Source organism: Uloborus diversus, chromosome 7, assembly GCF_026930045.1.
Source record: "Uloborus diversus isolate 005 chromosome 7, Udiv.v.3.1, whole genome shotgun sequence".
Classification (NCBI taxonomy): Eukaryota; Metazoa; Arthropoda; class Arachnida; order Araneae; family Uloboridae; genus Uloborus; species Uloborus diversus.
The window spans coordinates 74,357,846-74,375,026 of NC_072737.1; the positions used below are offsets into that span (position 1 = coordinate 74,357,846).

At 29.1% G+C, this 17,181-nt stretch overlaps 1 protein-coding gene across 1 annotated transcript; it reads left to right on the forward strand.

Annotated features, from left to right (window-relative positions):
- The first annotated feature begins 239 nt into the window (after positions 1-239).
- Positions 240-16,002, forward strand: LOC129225894 (NAD-dependent protein deacetylase sirtuin-7-like). The gene is made up of 9 exons (XM_054860424.1): positions 240-400; positions 1,868-2,005; positions 4,301-4,405; positions 5,003-5,073; positions 7,587-7,758; positions 10,150-10,386; positions 11,513-11,633; positions 13,386-13,452; positions 15,377-16,002. Exons 1-9 carry the CDS (start codon positions 311-313, stop codon positions 15,816-15,818), a joined length of 1,443 nt encoding a protein of 480 aa, XP_054716399.1. The 5' UTR covers positions 240-310; the 3' UTR covers positions 15,819-16,002.
- The last annotated feature ends 1,179 nt before the right edge of the window (positions 16,003-17,181 follow it).

The following is a 17,181-nucleotide window of genomic DNA, read 5'->3' on the forward strand; positions in this document are numbered from 1 at the left end:
TTTCAATTCCGCCATTAGACAGTGACTTCAGTGCCCCCTACAGTTCGTTGGAGTTGCGAATTCTATCTCCCCACGATTCATACTCTGTCAAGAAAAAAAATGTCAGTGGAGAGGAGCGTCAGCGTTGAAAGTGCTTGAAATAGGCCTTTTGTATATGAAGAAAAAAAAAGAAAAAGATTTGAACCTTCTGTAATTTTCTTAACTGTGACTTCGCTTGGTTTTTCACTGTTTTTCTTTTGTTTTGTTATTGTATTTATTTTTTTGTTGGGATTCAAATTTATTCCTGTGATTAAGTTGGTAATTTCGAATCATGGCTGACAGATCGCGAAGACAGGTTAAGAAGAATCAAGATCTACAGCATATACTGTTTAAAGAACGTGAAAGAAGTCAAATGCGACAGGTTTATTGTTCAAAATATGTTATTGTTTTTAGTGTAATTTAGTATCTGCATTTTCAAGTTGTAATGTGTTGGGAAATGAAAAACATATGACATTTTCTGGTGCAAAACAAGCAATTTCATTATGTGCAGTGAAAAAGTTCATTATTTTTCTGTTGCAAATTATAACTAAATATTTTCTTAGGTTTATTTGTAATTTCATTCATTGAAGCAGTGTCTTACTTTCGTCCAACATGTAAATGTATAAGTAAATGCATAAATAACGTATAAATAATGCATGTAAATGTATAAGTAATTTTAAATTGTGTGCATGTTTAGTATTGTTTTTGTATTTCAAAGCATGGCAATAATTAGGAAAAAATCCATATTGCAATTTTATCATAAATTATTCTTCAACATTATTCATTGCAGAATTTCGTACTGTCTGTATGAAAAATAGCATTTTACTGTTTTGCATAATTTTTTTCTTTTCTTACTCGTAAAAATTGGAACTTTGGAGGAAAATAGAAAGGGGAATACAATGAAATCTTGTCAACATGATATCTCTTATTGTAATATGAACAACCTCCATTATCTAAAGAGGTTGTGATGTGGCCCGACCCCCTCTGGTTAGTAATATTTTGAGTAAAAGATGGAATTAAAAAATGGTCATCAGGAGACCACGGAAAGTTTAACTTTGGATTTTAACATGCGCTGCACACATGTACTTGTTTTATGATGTTTTAATTACATATATAATTAAATTATAAACAATAAAGTTGTTCAATATGTTACACAAATCGAACAAGAGAAATGAAAGTTAGTTCATTATGATATAATACATATATTTTATGCCAAAAGCAGAAAAAGAGCAAGTATTGGCGGGAAATTTTAACTTTTTGGCAAAGGAGGAAGAAAAAAAAAGAGAAATGATTTTATTTCTATGGTTGTAAGAAACTTTCTCTTCTCTAGATTTAAGTGAAGCAGTGAGCTTAGGTGCCACTTATGTTAAAATTAACTTTCACATTTTGAATGATAAAAAAATCAATGGAGAATACATTACCCCCGAGAGCCTCCCTGTTCCTACCTCAATGGAGAATACAGAATGATTATTCATACACACTTACAATTCATACAGACTTTAGATTTACAGTGGAATCTTCTGCCTGCAATGAATAGATAAAAATCCATTCATAAATAGGCAAATATTTAGTAACCAATAGTAGTTAATAACAAAACTCTGTCTTTTGCTTTCAGAAAAATCTCACGTAAGCCAATTCTCATAAGTTGAATCATATTATGGAACTAGTCTACTGTAATTCTTAAAAAGCATCTTTGTGTAAAAAAAAATATGATAACGAAAATACTTCAAACAGTTTTCTATGCTTATTTTGATTAGAAGGTGAAAAATCTTTGATGAAAAATGAAATACTGTTAGAGGGAAGGAGAATTTGTTGCAAGATTTTTTTATACTAAACTTTTTGTTTACAGGTACGAAGAATTTTGAAGAAAACATGTTTAGAAAGAACAGAAGAGGAACTAAAAATGTTAGATAGCGTACCAGAATTAGTTAGTCATATTCAAAATAGTATTCAGAAGCACCAATGTTTGAAAGAAAGAGCAAAAGAGGTATTTTCTTTTTATGTACAGTATGTTTCATTCTGAATAGGGCAAAGAAAAATAAAAAGGCATAGCATAAATTTTGTAGTCTAGCTGCCAATTCCTAACCCAAAGTAAAGTGTTTCCTCCTTTTCGTATACAGTGGAACCTTGATTTTACATTGTCCGTTTCATACGTTATACCATTTGGGACATCATTTTTTGCTGGGGTCTCTGAAAATATTGATACTGATAATGTTAAAATATTCTGGATTTTTCGTTGCTCTTTTTCAGAAAGTCTGCTTAATACGTTTTTCTATAAATATTGAAATAGTTTTCATGTACAAAACCACCTTTTTTTTCTAGATTTTTTCAAGATAAATTTGTTTTATTGTTATGTTCTGTCTAATTGTGCTTTGTAGATGGATTTTGGCTGGTCGTCAAATGACAAATCAAGATTAGACCTACTGGCAATTTTCTAGAAGTTGGTGTCGCAAGTGTCATCTTATCACGAATTCTGTTAATATTATATTTACTACCCACTTTCAATTTGTAAATTTTTCGCACTACTTTGTTGAGTAAGAATCGATTTTTAAACAATTATTAAGATTTTCAACACGATTCCGATTTTACCTTTTCCCATTTGGAAAGTTTTTATCACTAGTTCAACAGAAAATGTAGAATCAGGCTTTCACTGTATCAGCTAATTTGCTGAGAAAAGCAACATGTGGTACCTTATCAAAAGCTTTTTGAGAATTAATGTAAATAAGATCACCACACTTTTTGTTATCTAAAGTAAATTTAACCTTGTCGTAGAAATGCAACAAATTAGTATTACAGTCAGCCTCGATATAAGGTCACTCGCTTATAAGGTCACCCCGCATATAAGGTCACTTTTCTAAAGTCCCGGCTCATTGAATAGGAATTCTATGTTATGTCTTATCGGATATATGGTCAAGTCTTAATACATTAATCGCTTATAAGGTCACTTCTGTCTGATTTCTTTGAATGATTTCAGTGCTTAATAGAGTCGCTTCCAAGAATTGTCCCCAATATACGATCGTTAAAAAGTGAAAAGCCGTATTCCTATTAATGTATTATTGCACCGAATGCGGTAGAAAGTGAGTAATACGACAGTGACACTAAAGTATAAAGTAATAACGAGGGCACTCAGAGTGTACTTTTTTACCAATCATGAGAAGCTGAAGCTGCAAATTTTCAGAGAACATTTAGAAAACTATTGTGCTTAAATTAAAGAAAAAAATCTATCAGTTCAATATTAATGATAATTTTTAAGTTAGATAAGTTGCACATCAGTTCTCTGCTTATTCATATTCATTAGCAGTTTTACTCTACATGAAAGTTCTAAAAAATCATTTTAAAATTTCTTACCGATTCCAAATGTTTTTATTGGTTCAAATCTATTAAACTATTATAACCTAATTACTGATAATTTTGAACGTTTTAAATTTTAAAAAGAATTAATGTATATGCATGTTTATTCCTTAAACACATGATATAAAATCTATATTGTTCGGTTATAAGGTCACCCCGCTTATAAGGTCAGTTTTGTGAAGTCCCAAAGGGTGACCTTATATCAAGGTTCGACTGTATACGATTTACCTTTTCTGAAACCCTACTGCAAACTAGTTGTCAACAGGCTATTCTCTAAGAAATTCATAATCTTAATTTTGATCAAAGTTTCATAAATCTTACAAACCACTCAAGTCAGACTTACAGGCCTGCAATTCCTTGCATTACCTTTAGACCCATTCTCGAAAAGCAATTTTATGTTAACCAGCTTCCAGTACATTCCTTTTGAGTATGTGTACTTTTGTTTTGTGAAACCTTCTGGTACAATCTTTTATGGTTTGAACTTGCTTTCAAAATTGGTGAGTTCACTCACATATTGCCAAATATTTGTATAAGCTAGCTGAATATAGCCACATAAGTACCCAAATCTCACAATCCTTTAAAATTAGGAAAAAAATTTTTTTGTAAGTACATGAATTTTATAATTAATTTGAAGAAATTTGTTTTCTCTTATCAGTAGGAGAGGGTGTTTTATACCTTAGGATACGTTTCATGTTTTAACTTTTAATGTCAATTATTTAAATCAAATTTAAAATCTAAAAGTCGCATTGAAATATCCCAATATATTTCTCTGCAATATATATTTTTTTAATTCATACAGTTTGAAAATAAAATATTTTCGGCCATTTAAAGTAAGAGTTCCAAAGTAAACAGAACAGTTGATATTCATGTTAGTATTAATTTTTTTTAACGGTTCAAAAGCTTTAATGTATGTTTTTAATTCTTTGTATAGGTAATTGATTCGCCAGAAGTGTTATCAATAAAATGTGCTGAGCTTGCTAAAGCTATGAAAGAATCTTCTTGCACTGTTGTTTACACAGGAGCTGGCATTAGTACAGTAAGTTAGCAAATTACTTAAGTTGCAAAGAAAGTAAATGGTAGATTATATTAATCATATTTTACCTTTTTTTGTGATTTTTTTTTCAAAACAATGATGTTATTGTTTTCTAATAAGTCAAAGCAAATATGAATTTTTAAAAACTGTGTATAATATGACCATGTTACCTAAGCTATAACTATGTTTGGTGGGAAACATATTTTCAGTTCAAACATATGCCAGTCAAATATCTTGTGCCTCTTTCTGCCTTCTACCCAATTGGTTGTTTTTTAGGCTTTTTTTTTCTTTTTGAGATTGAGGATGCATTATGATGAAAAGTTAACTTTTAAGTTCAAAACTTGTAGAACTCATACACACTTAAAATTCCTTTTACCTATGCATCAGTGCAAATTCTGCTCTAAAACAGAGTGCAGAATTGAACTGCCGTTTTGTATAGAAGCTACAATTTTATGAAATATGCAATCTGTTTAAAATTTTGAATTTCTTTAGTTTTTGTATACCTTTTAAAGGATTAAATTTTTTAGTTTAAATATATCATGAATATTTTCAAGATCTATACTTCTGTAATGAATGCCTAATTTTCATTGTTGTTTTTAGTCTGCAGAAATACCTGATTATCGTGGGCCTGAAGGTGTATGGACTCTTCTGCAAAAAGGCAAAGCTGTTGTGTATGTGATATTTCCCTTTGCGTATTCTTTTTCATATTTTCTATCTTCCTTTAAATGACTTTTATTATCTTTGATACATTTAACATCAAGTCCATACAATGGTAATGCTTTTGTGAACTATCTCCTATGAAATTGTGAAATATGTATGTAAAATATCAAGTCAAAAATATTAGATTCAGAAGGGAAAAGGAAATAAATAGGTATGTAACAGTGGCGTACCTAGCATGGGTGACACCCGGGGCGGTAATTTGCGATGTAACTCCCCCCCCCTTTACAAATTCAAAAAAAAAAAAAAAGTTTCAAATTTGTAGTCTTAAAAATGCATTTTAGCTTCATATTTTTCAAAAACTTGCAATGGGGTCATTCCCAAAATTTTAAAAGAATTTTTTTTCTGAAAGAGTGTGCTTAAAAACAGAGGATATGACAATTTTTTAAATAATTTGTTTAAGTTTCATATTTAAAAAAAAAAATTTAAATCGGAGCTCTTTCATTATTTACGGCTTCTGCGGATGACATCACAAATGATGAAATGCCATTCACAGTGCAAAATATTTAATTTGCATCTTTACTCACATGTATTGGCAACGATATGGTTGATAGCAAGCATTGAGTGCAATATTTAATTCGCTTCTTGATCATCATATCATGGAAACATAGTAGAAAGATGCGGCAAAGTGCATCATTTGTGATGTCATCAAGACCACACCTTGTTTGAAAAATCAGACATTTAAAAAAATTAATTAAAAAAAAAACTGTTGTGAAAAAGAAAGTATTTTCTGTGCCCATGTTATTTTTTTTGCTCATTCTATCCATTTCAATGACTAAAAGTAGTACTTTTGACTGAAGGAAACCACCCCATTCCATTTTATGTGTCACCCCCGATGGGTGACACCCAGGATGGACCGTCCCCCTAGAGAGGTGCCACTGATATGTAATAATATTTTTTTTTGCTTATTATTATTATTTTTTGTTTGAATATTTAAAAACACGTTTTTCATGTTCAATCAGTGCTGCAGCAAGGGGGGGGGGGGGTGAAAACACCCTCCGGAGCCGTTGGTTTTAGCATAAATGAAATTTCTAATGCAGTAGTAATGCATGTGAAAAGGCTGTTTTGATCAAAACTCCCCTCCAGTAGGTATTTCTGGCCTTCACTGTTGTGTTCAATATAGTATTTACATGTAAGTAGGGATTGGATTACCGGACCAACAATTCAGTACCGGTATTCTGTATTTTTAAAACGTAGTACTGGAATACCGGTATTAATACAGGTACTTGAAATTTCTCAAAAAATGCTAAAAAATATATTGTTTCACTGCCACATTTCATAATTTTGTGCAAAAATTGTATTATTTAAGAAAATGTAGGGGAGGGTGGCCCAAAGCAGGTAGGCCTCCGTATGCCCCCCCCCCCATAGTGTGTTAGCGGCAATGAATATGTATACCGTGTTTACCTGAACAACCCCGAGTTATTATCAGTCCCAGTGAAGCGGCATTGCGCAACCAGGTTTAAAATTAAAAAAAAATGATAAGTTAAAAAAAAAGTTTTGTAACTTTTAATTAGTTGAAGACCAGCTTATATATTTTATTTACTGTCAATAATATTAACTTATTCTGACACTATCCACCTATAAACTATGATGGTCATTCCGTTTTTTAAAATTATTAATTTAAGGTTATAATTATTGAAATAAAAAACGTGCAAAGCGGGTATATGATTTAATCATATATTTATTTAAAATTTCTTGACTCGTGTGCTGACTTAGATTTTCTCTTTCAATAGGATAAGTATAGCTTTAAAAAGTTATTTTTTAGGATGGCAATTAATTATTCTATTAATTAACTCAGTTATTTCTTTATGTTTTATAAACAAATGTACTGACTTTAAATTGGATTAGATTGTAGGGGAATGTGGGGCAAAGTGAAATGGTTAAGATGACTGAGTTTTTTTTCAAAGTGAACAAAGCGGAAATTTGTTTAACTCATTCAAATTTTACGGGGTTCCTTGAATCAGAAAGGAATGGGCCCCGACTGTTGATCCTTCTATTCTGCTTTTGAATTTATGATTTGTCTTGTCTGTGTACGGTTATAAAACTATTTCAACGGTGTAGTTATTCAATATTACTTAATAACATTCTTAACTACTCGGCTTATACATTTTTCTTTTTAGTTTTTTTTTTTTTTTTTGGTTTTTACTCAGTCGGGTTTTTTGTTTTTATTTTGATATTAAAGGCACTTTGTTTATTACTGTGAAAGTACTACAAGAAGGCACTAAATATAGTGGTAGAATTGGAGGAGCTAAAACAATCAACTTGAGTCAAGCTGCAAAAATGATTATAATATGTTTTTCTTGTGTGTGTTTTTTTTTTTTTAAATTTCATTTTATAGAAAAGTTTTTAAAAAAGTTTTTATGTATGTTGTATGGTAAAAAAAAGCTAATAAATTTCTTATGTGCTGTTTTGTGATGTGAATGCTGTAATAGTATTTTTAAATTTATTTTAATCTTTTGGTTGTTAGATTTAAAGATCTGAGTCTTGCTGAACCTACCTTTACCCATATGGCACTGAAGCAAATGCATAAAGAAGGACTAATATCTCATGTTGTTTCTCAAAATTGTGATGGGTTGCATTTAAGAAGTGGTTTGCCAAAAAGTGCTTTATCAGAAGTCCATGGAAATATGTTCATAGAGGTTATTTTTTATTGATATTCATTCAAAATATTGATTAAAAGAAGTTTTGCAACATTTTTTTTTTTTGAATTTGAAGCACAACTAGAAAGAACCGGGGGAGGGGGGGGGGCTTATTTATTTTACATATGTTTTAATTTATTTGCACTATAAATGACAAGCGGATGCAAGCATGTTTTAAAGAATGCAGAGGAAGATAATTTTTAAATACTTACCTAATATTGAAATTGCATATTGAACGTAATTTTTACATTTAGTTTATTAATTTGTTGCTGATGTTCAAAATACATAATGGGTAAAAATGTGATAAATTGACACAAGGATTAATTGTTCTCTCCTACTGTGAATATGGGCCACTCCACCGTCATGTGTGGGAAGATTAGATTCTTTTAATTTCACCAACATTTCATTATAGATCTTAATATTTTAATTAAACAGGAGTAAGCACATGTTTTACTCTTTGCTTTTGATACAAAGTTATGCCAGACACAGTTTTATTTTTATTAAATAATTTTGTTATTCAAAATTTAATTATTTTGCATGCGTCATGTGCAGGACATCCAAAATCAACCTCTTGTAATATGCAGCATGAATTGGTTAATATTTTTGCCCTATTTATGTAGCAATTAAAAAAAAAAACAACAAAATTATATGTTTCAAAAACTAAGGTTCCAAAATAAAGGAAACATATCTCATTTGTTGAGAAATAATAATTTAAACCATTAGAAAAAATAAAGTATAGGGCCATTCCATGAAAAAGTAGCTACTTTGTCCCATATGAAAATGAAAATTTTAAAGGTTAATGATGAAATGTTTTGGTTAAGAAATAGCACATAGGTTTGTAATTGTAATTTGTCAAGCAAAAAAAAAAAAAAAAAAAAAAAAAAAAAAAAGTATTATTTTTAATAATATATTTGAGGCATCATATGCTGGACAAAATTACTGTTTTGGTGGAATGCCTGATGTATGTGACATTTTTCTGAATGTCTAAGATTTTCCTGCTTGACTCTATTGGAATTATGTAGTTGTGCCTTGGCTATGCTTTTTGACGAATACAAAATAGCAAAATAATAAAGCGTTTGAAACTGCAAATGAACATTTTTATTTGATGAAAACTCATTTTGGTGACACTGAATTTTTATTCATTGTTCATAATCACAAAAAAGTGTTGCTACTTTCTTTTCTACGAGAGATTTGGTCCCAGATGACATTTTAAAGGATTCTAATTTATGAATGTCACTTATACAGACTGCAAGAAAAGTTGAAAACTGCTGACTCCCTTGCAAATTCGCAGGGTGCCTTACGTTTGGTGCGCAGAAATCATCTGCACATGTCTATACATTGGCTTTTGTTGTCACACATCAACTTACATTTCAGCATGAGCAGAATTTGCACCTTGAATGGCTGTGTTTCAAAAGTATAAGCAGAGTTTTCACGTTACGATTTGTGAAAGTCTAGTTTCTGAAAACAGCATTCAGTAAAAAATATTTAAACTGACGTTGAGAAAAATTTTGTTGAAACGAATTTTTTAAAAAAATCGCGTTGTTTAAACGAGATTTTTTATACATTATCTTAATGTGTTTTAAAATGGGACCGAAAGTTTTGTTCATTATAGCAGATATTTCGTTTTATCGGTATTCATTGTAATAGGATTTCACTGTACATCGCTCACTGCTTTCAACAATGCCACTTCTTGAAACTCGTTATTTTTCAGGAAAGCAATTTTAAAAATTTAAAAGTAAGATATCATGTAGTTAAACTATATTTCAAGCCACTGATTAAACTTTTCTTTGGCGTAAAGTCTTTTTCAAGAAAATCTTGTGTTTCTGCTCTGTTTTATGAAGAAGTGTAAAATGTATGTTTTAAAAACTTGCATTTTATTTATAACGTTCTTGCACTAAATTTTGAAGATACTATTTGAAATATCTCAAAATATATCATTATTGTTAATAACTGTTCTCCTTACATTACTGACATAAATACTAATACTGCATTCTTGATTAAAAAATAAAAATTAAAAAATAATACCATCTTTTACTAAACAACACAGATGTTTCATGCCTAATGGATCAAGCACTACCCAAGGTGTGACATTCTTGAAAAGAACATTCCAAAATTACTTGTAAATGCAAATACAGTACTTTTGCTCTCTAACGGCAGAATATTAAGTTATAGAAATGCTGGGATATGCTACTCATTCATGGCAGTTCAAAAAAGGCTTAACTCAAAATCGCTAATTTTTGAGACATGTTTTTGAAAGGAGTGAGTGATATGAATTGCGTGTTCAAAAATACTGCAGTTTTACTGTTTAAAGGTGTATATTTTTATTTTTCCTTTTTTTTCTCTCCATGTTTATGAACTATAATGTAATTTGTTTTATCATTGACTTTTTAGGTGTGCACTAAATGCAAACCAATAAAGCAGTATGTTCGCCTTTTTGATGTCACAGAACGCACTGGTTTGCATAGGCATAAAACTGGACGCTTTTGCAAAAAGTGTGCTACTGAGCTGAAAGACACAATTGTTCATTTTGGGGAAAAAAGTATTTTACCTTGGCCAATGAACTGGAAAGGAGCTGTTAAGGCTGTATCAAAGGCTGATCTTATATTATGCCTTGGCACAAGTTTAAAAGTAAGTGAGTTTATAAGTATTATAACAATGAAATATAAAACATGTAAACCATCCTTTTTTTTCCCTTCAACTCATAATGACAAAGCTCATGCTTGTCCACTTGTACTACGTACAATATTATTTTTGTGAGATCCTTTTATTGTATAACCTTCTTTCTGCTTTGGATTAAATAATTTTTATTCTTGCTTTAAATGTACAAGAGGGAGAATTTAATTGTATTAGTATATTGTAATATTAATCTTCTAATCGAATAAATCAAAATGTATATTTATTGTTGTTTGGTAAAACTTATTAACCATATGTAATGATGCAATTAATTATTTATTAGAACACAGTCTGTATTTTTTAAACCTTATTTCTTATTTGTATAAAAAATGTTTTTAATTTAATGAATTTCTGATTTGATTTTTGTTTTGGAGACCATGATTAAGAAACCAATCATTCCTATATAATCTTCTTGCTGTTACTTGTAATTTGAAATGTTTATTATTTTTTGTTAGAAACATTATAAATTAGTTTTGTTTCTTGAGATTTATTTTTCAAAAGTATTCAGGCTCTTGATTCTCTCTTTGATACATTGTGAGATACTCTATAGATTTTTTTTTGGACATTCATAAAATTATTAAAAATATGTAATGCATAGCCTTAATAATTATATTGCTCTTGAGTTTCATCTCATTTAAAATCCCTTGTAAAATTAACTTATGTTTTTTTAATTTTTAATGTTGCTATGAAAGTAATCTCCAGTTTTTTTTAAAAATTGTATTGTCAAGTGTAATATTGCTAGTTGGCTGCAGTAATTTTCTTCTGTTTTTAAAAAGAAGAAAGAAAGTTTTTTTGAAAGAAAAATAATGCAGAATTAACTGTAATTTGTCTTTTAGTTCAACAAATAATTAAAAATTTTTATTGATGCTAATTGTAAAGCATTTGATATTAATATTGCTTTTGTTATTTCAAATATGAAAATTTAGCTATAGGTATAGTTTAGAAATCTTGCCATTGAAAATCATAAATATTATTGAATTATTTCTATCTTGTGTTTTTGCTTTTAATTCAAATATTTAAATTTTTTTTTTGGCATTTTTTGTTGTTCCTTAAGTTAATGCTGCATCACATTTCCTTCCAGGTGCTGAGAAAATATCATTGTCTTTGGGTAACTGATCGGCCTCCTGGCAAGAGACCAAAATTATTCATAGTAAATCTTCAGTATACTCCAAAGGATTCTCAAGCAACATTGAAAATTCATGGTATTAGATGGTTTTAGTAAATTGTTAAAAATAAAAGCTTTTTTTGGAACAAGGAATTTAAAACTAAATTATCAATAACATTACGTAGTTTAAAATTAAAATGCTACAGAAAAAAATTTGATGTCTTTATAAATTTTGCTTAGAAATATACAAAATGTTCTTAGGAAAATATTTTGTGAAAGTTATAGCAGCAATAATTAATACTTCAACTTGAAAAAAAAAAAAAAAAAAAAGCGCAGTTGAACAGTTTTATTGCAAAAGAAGTAATAGTTTAATTTGGTTTTTTGAAAATATATTATGAAGCAGAAGACTTTTCACGCTTAATTTTCTTCATCTATCAAAAGTATTTGCTTGATTTATGTTTGTATGGAAAAAGGGGCTTTTATAATGCTTGATAAACATTACTAATATGCTTTCCACACATGTTTATCAGAAGTGGGATATCGGAGAGGGAAGGGGGTGGGGACTAGACTGCCATTCTGTTAAACTACCCTGTGCTTCTTTACAATTTTATTCATGTTTTATTTAAACGATTATACTTCTTTTTTTTTTTGCGCAAATCAATGGATTCTAACTGTACTCAAAGATTACGGTTCGGCTTTAACAAAACTGAAATTTGACACATCTGTTTTAAAAAGATGTATTTTTTCCAATTACTGTAATTCATCAGTTACTTTTATTATTATTATTTAAATAGGACATTTGCTTTGTATGATAAGAGAAGTACTCATAAGTAAAATAATTGGATTTTCCCAATATCTTTTGCATTTTAATGTACAAATTGCATGCAGTTCTTATGGTAACCTAGTGTTGCATCCAACAAAACCAGCCAGAGAATTAACCATCTGACAATATGTTACTGACCATAACTTCCTTAAAAGTAGCTAATAAAGAAGATAGTAATTTATTTTTCTAACATTGGCTAATTACTACTTGTATAATTGCATTGAGAAAGAAACAAGAATTGAGCTCTACTTGAAACTTATAAGTTCACCTAGAACTAAGGTTTGTAAAACTTAAAAATGCAATTAACTTATTGATTTCGCGCATCTACATGATTATTAAGTAAATAATTTCACTTTACTTAGTTTCATTTACATGCACTTAATTCTTCTAAAACATCAAAATTTTAATTTTCTTTTTTAAAAAATCAACAACATAACGCATCAAATTTGCTACAAAAATCATTTTATCTCTCAAATGCTGTATGTTGTCATTTAACAGCACATCAATTTAGTCTTCTAAAATATTCTGAAAAGAAATTAAAAGTCTTTTTGTTGCCTCACTGAAGATGCTATTTAACTTGTGAATAACTTATTGATTTCGTGCATCTACATGATTATAAAGTAAATAATTTTACTTTACTTAGTTTCATTTACATGCACTTAATTCTTCTAAAACATTAAAATTTTAATTTTCTTTTTTAAAAATCGACAACATAACGCATCAAATTTGCTGAAAAATAAAAATAAGGTTTTGAACGATTATTTCTTGTTATTACATGTTACATAAAATTTTACTGTTTAATCAGCATGCTAGTTTTTCATTATTTATCAATATTTTAAGACATTTGATTAACTTATTTGTTTTTTTTTTTTTTATTGTTTTCTTCTTGGTTAACCTTTTAAAATCTGATCTGTTTATGTTTTGTATTTTCTTATGCCAAATGATATTCAAAATTTTTTCATTCATAATGAAGTTTTTTAAGGTTTCATTTAAATAAAATGTAATTTTTAAAAAATAATGTTTTAGGCAAATGTGATGAAGTGATGAAACATCTCACGTCTCAACTAGGAATTCATGTTCCTCCATATGATAAGTATGTCAAGTTTTTATCTTGAATATATTTAAATTATTGTATATTAAAAGCTACTACTAAAAATGTGAGTAATACCCAAATAAGTCTTCTATGCTTATCCTTCTATCCTTCTTGGTTGGGTGGATGAGAAGGGCAGAGTGGAGCATAAAGTGCAGCCACCCTCCGTGTGGTGGGTTCTCTGTTGTTAATGCAATAATATATGTATTTGCATTTCCAGCAAAGAGATACATAGTGCACATTTATTGTGAAAAAAAAAATATTACTGGACTATAAAAGGAAAAATATTGCAATGTACCAGGGCTAGAAAAATCTTTTAATTTTTGCATGCCCTGCTGGGCATTTTTGTCTAAAGGATATATGCTCCAATAACTTTTACATGCACAGTTTACATTTACTGTATAATAATAAAAATATTTAAATTTGTCATATAGCATTAATCAGACAAAAAATTAATATTACAGCTTCATATCTGAATCAAGAATTATTTCAATATAAAACATGAAAAAAAGTTTAAATAAATAGTACATAATAAGTCGTCATTAAAATACCAATACTTAATTTAAATGTTATAATAATTACATGTCCAGTGGGGCATATAAAAGTAAATAAAAGGCTCATGCCCGATTGGAATTTTACATGCTCCGGGCATGTTGGACAATGTAATTTTCAAGCCCTGCAATGTACAAAAAATGGTCAAAAAATCGATTTTTGATTAAGTTAACAGAAATATATGGTTTATTGCAAATTAAATAATGTAAAGGAATGTAGTAAATCATAAACACATGCAGGGGCGGCAAATTAGAGGGGTGAGAGGGGGCGGTCGCACCCCCAAATATTTTGAGCCGGATGATAAAAAATGGGTAAATTTAACTTTTGTAAATCGCAAACCAATGTTCATTTTTAAAAATCTCTCTAGTTTTGAGAAATAGTTGATGAAATTCAACACATTTCCAGGCACAAGCGTTTTCCGTTATTTCAAAGATGTCGTATGTAGGGTGTTTTACATAAAGTGAGAAAATTTTGTCATAAATTTTTATTCATTTTTTAATGTTATCATTTTTTAAACACTATTTTTGTTTAATATTAGACCCCTTTTATGACCACCTTCTGTTAACCAGTATGTGTTTTGTATCAAACTGAAGAAACTCATATTTAAAATACTCTACCCCCTAAAAGAAGTGTTGAAACGTCACCTCTAAAAGAGTTAAAAGGAAGCATTTGAATGGTATCAGAACAAGAATTTTAAACATTTGTATTTTCATTAAAATTTTTGGAATAGGACCATTTTTTTACCTTTTTTTTTTCCAAATTTTGAGGCTCAATTTCCAGTAGGTTAACCTTGTTAATATTTTTCAAAAATAATAATAGCAATGAATTTCTCTCTGGTGCAAATACATTATATCCCAAATGCACAATTCAATACTAAAAAAAAAAAGATAACATACCCTAGTGGGCAAAATAAATTTGTCTTGGTTACTGATAGATACAATTGATCAAATTCGATTCAATCAAATTCTGTTTGAGTTGAATGTGCCCCGAAGCTTGGAAAAGTAGGGGTGTGGGTAGCCCAGTTCCAATTTATAAATCAGCTGATGTAAAACAGCATAAATTACCATAAACCACAGTCATCAAATCCAAATTAAAGGGAGTCATAACTTTTAGTATAAATAAAACAATGTTTGAATAATTGAACAAATTAAAACACTATTAATAAACCAAAAAAAAAAAAAAAAAAGAGCAGAAATTGACCCTTTGAGAGGGCTCTATAGTTTGCAAAGCATATTGGATTAAAAGCATGTAGAAGTCTTGTGATAGTCACTCTAATGTTGTTAATTAGAGCAAAGCTAATTGTCGTGTATTACTTAGCAAATGTTTTAATTATGAAATTTAGAACGAAGCTACATGCTGTCTTTTTTTTTTTTAGAGAAAATGATGCCATTTTTCAACTATCAACACCTCTAACACCCAACGAGTTATCAACTACAACAAGACTATTTTTAACAAAAGAAGAACCAATCTCTGAACAAGATTCCAAGGATGTTTCAATGCATATTGATTGTAAATCAGAAATCAAAGATGCGCCTTTTCAAAAACATGTTGATAACCCATTATCTTTTAGCCTTGACTCATGCAGTTTACAACCTCAAGTTAAGTTATTAGATGTTACATCAGCTAGTTCCTTATTAAAAATAAATGCCGAAAAAATTGATTCAAGGACATACTTTTTAAAAAACAAGAATGGAAAATCAACTGTTCAAAACTCCTCAATTTCTGGTTGGTATGGAAAGGGATGTGCGAAATGGATGAAACGTAAAAGGAAATCAAATATTAGTCTTAAGAAAATGAAGATGGACCAAGATTCATAGGATTTTATTCTTTGTATATACGTTGTTGAACTAAGTTTCTTGTATGTATAATATTCCAAGAGTACACTTTAAAAAAAAGTGCAAGAATCTCAAATGAATAACTTTTTAAATGTTCTATGATTGAATCACAGTAAACTAATTTATCTTAAGCTTAATTTATTACAAAGGTAACAAAACCATTTGTGACATATTCTGCAAAAAAGTTAAAATGCCCTACTATGGACTCCATGGTTCAAGTTAATATTTATTTTTTTGCAAAAAATATTAACATGCCTATAACTAGTGCCATAGTTGGTTCATATTTTTACAAGGGAAAAAAATAATATTAACAATTCTTCTCATTGGACCATGCAGATTAGAAGAAAAATATATATATATATATATATTTTACTGGAAACAGAACTAAATTGAATGCAAATAATTTCTTTTTTTGCTATGTATCTTAATAGTACTTAAGAGATGCTTTGCTGTTTAATATCTAAAAGATTTTTCTGCCATCAAGTTGTAAGCTTTAGAAAAAAAAACTAAATACTGATAAATTTCTGTTTAATGATCTGTTTTTACTAAATGCTTATCATATTTAAGTAATTTCAACCATAACGCATTCAATTTCTGAAAAAAGTACCAAAAAAAAAAAAAAAAAAAAAGATAAGTTGAGGCAATTAGAAGCAAAGAGATGTAAATGACAAAATTAAATTTGGAGATTATCAGTACAAATGGTAGGCGAACCCCTTCTCTGTTTTAGGGCAAAAGATGGTACTAGTAGCTCTGGTGAGTGCCTGCTATATAGCATGATTTTGAAAAAAAAAAAAAAAAAATAATGAAAGACTACCTAGGATCTGAACTTTAAACGCATTTTGCTCGAAACTTCAAATAGTCTTAGTCTACTTATATCCCTTTGCTTCAGTTGTGCTTTTTGTTGATTACTTGCATTCAATGTACCATAATGTAAATTATCAGAAGTCAATTTAAAATTTTATTTAATTAAAAAATCATTACTGTATAATATAAAAACCTAACAATATGTTGTAAACTAATACATATAATATAAAGCATATTTTACTTGTGCTCATCATTCATCTCACCCCTTGAATAAATAATTCCAAGTTATTATAGTAATCTAAATGATCATAGAATGTTGCATAGAAAGAAGTGGTAAGAAAGCATTTTTTTTTTCTTAAATTTGTCAGTTGTATAAATGTTTCTTTTAAAAAAATTCTTGAAACTGTGATGAAATTGTTTTTACTGTTGTTTCATTAATTTTTGCACTGCTTTATTCATTATTCTTTTTATTAATGAGTATTTTGCTTTCTGTTAATTGAGTTTCATTCTGTCCATAGCAAAATATTTTTAAAATGCCCAT